Below are 4,010 nucleotides of genomic sequence, written 5' to 3' on the forward strand. Positions count from 1 at the left end.
TATATATATATATATATTGAAATTCGCTTCAAAATTTGTTGTGAAATTCGCTTCAAAATTTGTTGACATTTCGAGTTTTAACCTTTGGTCTTCCGCGTTCCAAATTTTAGTGTTTCATCTTCTAAATTCATTAAAAATAAAAAAAAAACTAAATAAATAAATAAATAAATAATAATAAATGTAAATTTATACACACACACTCGTACATACATTATAAAAGAAAAGGTTGCAGATTTTGATATTTTTAAACGACGAAAATGGTCTCGCTTGAAAATAAAGGGGCAAAGAAAACGTCATCAACAAATCATCATCATTTGGCACGAATCTTGAGGCATTACACAGGTCTTGATATAATATTTTGAGCATTAAATATTTGAATCTTTATAAAAAAGTCATCCAGGGCATTCAGTAAACTTAAAGTCAAATTGATCGGCTTGACGAGATAAATATAATGATAGCAAAAATAGTCCAATCCGAGTTAAATCAAACCCAAATCAAGTTATTAAACCACTCTTAGACGATTACTTGACACATTTAGAAGGTCAAACGAATGTCAAATCAAGCGAGTTTATGGTCGAATCGAGCATCTCGATAAGACGAATCTAACGAGCCTAAGATTTCTCAATTCTGACATCATTAATGCACTCAAAGGTCCATCAAATGTCGTTGGATCGAAAGCTCTTCAGACCGTCCGATTAAAATGATTCATACTCCTGCATTAATTACACCGAAGACACTATAAATAAAATTTTAGCCCTCTCATGAAGGGAGAGACTTGAAGCTTGAGAGAGAACTTCAAGATTTAAGAAGGAGCTAAAGCCCAGCATCATCTATATCATCGTCGATAACCGTTAATCGCCGTCGACAACCACCGATCGCCGCCAATAGTCTTCGACACCAACGACCATCAACAACTGTCATCACACCCGTCGATCGTCGTCGACCATTGTTGACTGTCATCTATAACCACTGATCGCCGTCGAGCATCACTGACCAACATCGACCACAATTGACCGTTATTGATCACATCTATTACCGTCGACCATCAGTGACTGCATGCCTTCAATCGACGTTATAACTTGAAAAACATATTAACAATTTCTCTTTTGCGGGACAAAAAGTCTCTGTAATCAGTCTATGTGATTTTTTACCTTCTTACGGGTAAACAAACAATAACGGGCGCTCCGCATCGTAATGCATGGCTGCCGTTAAATCACCCATCCATTAATCGATGACGTAAGCATTTTCATTTCCTCTCCCAAAATCAGAACCCTCTAGAACCGGGAACCGGTTCGGCCGCTCCGATCTCCACGCTATAATCCCGCACAAAAATTTTACATACTGAGTCCGGACGTAGCTCTAGCCTTCATTTTTCTCTGAAGATCCAGAGAGTGAAAACAATGGCGGAAGAGAAGGGAGTGAAGCTGCTGGATTTCTGCTCCAACCCTTTCGGACAGCAATGTAGGATAGCGTTGGCGGAGAAGGGGGTAGAGTATGAGTGCCTGGAACTGAACCTGTCGGACAGGAGCGAGTTGCTTCTCAAATTGAACCCGGTGTACAAGAGGACCCCTGCTCTCTTTCACGATGGGAAGACTGTGCGTGAATCGCTTGTAATTGTTGAGTATATCGATGAGGTATGGCATGGCAAGTCGTCTATCTTGCCTTCAGACCCGTATGAAAGGGCGAAAGCTCGGTTCTGGGCTGATTACGTCAATCAGCAGGTACAAAATTTGTGTTTCTGTTTTGTTCCTTCTATTTTGATCGAATGCCAGCGATTGGGTTTTGGTTTCAGTCTGGTTTACATAGTTTTGATCGAAAATCAATATATAGTTTCAATTTTCTCAAACTTCATTTTTTTTTCTTTTTTTGAACTCTGCAACTTCTTTTTAGATTCAAGAATAGTCGATTTTGATGTAATCTATATATTTTAATTGGTTTCTTCGTTTCATTTGTGAAAAGTGAAATTTTCTAAGATATCTAGCTGAGAGAGATCCGTCGTTCAATTTTCATATTCAAATGTATGCATCGCTATCAAATGTGTGTGTGTGTGTGTGGCAAAAGAGTTCTTTATTTATTTGTTTCTGTAGGAGTAAAACTACTGAAAAATTGTTTGTGGAATTTTCTTTATAAGATGGATAAAAAAAAATCAACTTTGCATATTATTTGGGATGAATGCTAGATTGGCACTATTATTTAGTTTTCAAGTTTATTTACATCAAGCTAAATAAACTTGTTCTGTACAAAAATCTTATCTTTTATAACATTCTGCAGTCTGAATGCCAAACCGTTTGTCAAATTTCTTCATACATTCTTTTTGTGCAGTTCTTCGAATGTGGCACCAGGCTGTGGAGAAAGAAAGGCAAGGCCTTGCAGGAAGCGAAGGAAGAATTCATCCAGATCTTGAAGGCACTTGAAGCCGAGCTCGGTGACAAGAAGTATTTCGGCGGCGATGCCTTCGGGCTGGTCGACATTGCTCTGGTTCCCTTCACGAGTTGGTTCTACAGCTACGAAACTCTCGCCGGATTCAGCGTAGAGCAGGAGAGTTCTAAACTTGTGGCGTGGGCGAAGCGCTGCTTGGAGCGAGAGAGCGTGGCAAAGAGTCTGCATGACCCGAAGAGCATCTACGAGTTTGTGGAATATCTTAGGAAGATGTATGGCGTGGAGTGAAGGTGAATGGGATGGGATTTGAATTTGTTACCGTTGGTGTTTTACTGTGGTGGTGGTTGTTATTCTCTTTTGGTAGCGGAGATTTGTGTCTAGTTCTGGTTTGAAATTAGTTAAAGGTTTTTTTATTTGGGTTTGGGTTATTAATAAATTGACAGTCAATTAATTTCTTTTTGAGTTATGAATAAAACATCAAAATAATTTTCTTGCTTTCTTAGAAACTTTAATTGAGGCCTATAGAAGGGTTCTGCAAAATTTAACCGAGCATTTTTATGGAAAAGAAGTAGGGTTGTAAACTAGTAGTAGGGCCGTAAACCCTCGTGTTCGGCTCGTGTTCGAAATAGCTTGTGAACGGTGTGTTCGTGTTGAGCTCAAATAACATTATTTGGCTTGAGTTCGGCTCGAAATTGGAGGAGATGTCTCAGAAGAGGAAGAGAGCCCTAAGCTCTCAAAAGATAAGACAAACACAAACAACAAACCCTCCTTTCGCGGTTTTGAGAGGAGAAGGAGATAACTTGAAAGAGAAAGAGAGCCGAAACAGAACTTTTGAGAGCAGCGAACACAAACGACAAATCTTAAGCTCTCGCGGTCAAACGCCTTTTGCGATTTTGAGAGAAATGAGAAGACTCGGAAGAGGGGGAGGCAACTGAACCTGAGAACATTCAAGAGGGGGGTTGGGGCTTAGGAGTTGGGGTTTTTTTAGTTTTATACTTATATATTATATAATATTACTTATAAAACTTATATTATATAAATATATAATATTTATATAAGTAATATTTATTAATAATTTGATATATATTGTAATTTATAAGATTTAATTTTTTAAATTTTGATAAATTTTTTTATTTTAAAAAGTTTTAATTAATTACAATTTATAATATTTAATTTTATGAATATGTATTATCTATGTGTGTATATTTATTTATTTATTTATTTTCGAGCCAACTCGAGTTGAAAACGAGCGAACAAATGTTTGTCTGTGTTATGCTCGTTAAGTTTAACAAACGAGCCGAACACGAGCTGTTCGTGAACAACAAGCCAAATTGACAGCACTAAAAAGAAGTATGCATGGGCATTTCGACTGCCGGCCACCTGTCGGGATCACGTATCTATCCCTGCGTCTCGCATTTGCCTTAACTTGCAATGTGAGCCTCTGTCTTCCCGAATTCACAGAAATTTACTCCCAATCGATCCAATCTAGCGATTTTTTTTCTTATTATATAGTATTATTATATTTTTGTTATATGCACCTATATATTTTAATTTCATTATACCTAATTTAATAAACAAATAGCTTTCAAAATTATTGCTCATTTATATATATATATATAAATGAGCAATAG

General features: G+C 37.1%; 1 protein-coding gene across 1 annotated transcript; it reads left to right on the forward strand.

Moving 5' to 3' along the window:
* Nucleotides 1–1,325: 1,325 nt before the first annotated feature.
* On the forward strand, nt 1,326–2,834 carry LOC110039167 (probable glutathione S-transferase parA). The gene is made up of 2 exons (XM_020744135.1): nt 1,326–1,721; nt 2,323–2,834. The coding sequence occupies exons 1-2, from the start codon at nt 1,401–1,403 to the stop codon at nt 2,665–2,667; spliced, it is 666 nt and encodes a 221-aa protein (XP_020599794.1). The 5' UTR covers nt 1,326–1,400; the 3' UTR covers nt 2,668–2,834.
* Nucleotides 2,835–4,010: the final 1,176 nt, after the last annotated feature.

The sequence above is a fragment of the Phalaenopsis equestris genome, unplaced genomic scaffold (genome assembly GCF_001263595.1).
Source record: "Phalaenopsis equestris unplaced genomic scaffold, ASM126359v1 Scaffold235604, whole genome shotgun sequence".
Classification (NCBI taxonomy): domain Eukaryota; kingdom Viridiplantae; phylum Streptophyta; class Magnoliopsida; order Asparagales; family Orchidaceae; genus Phalaenopsis; species Phalaenopsis equestris.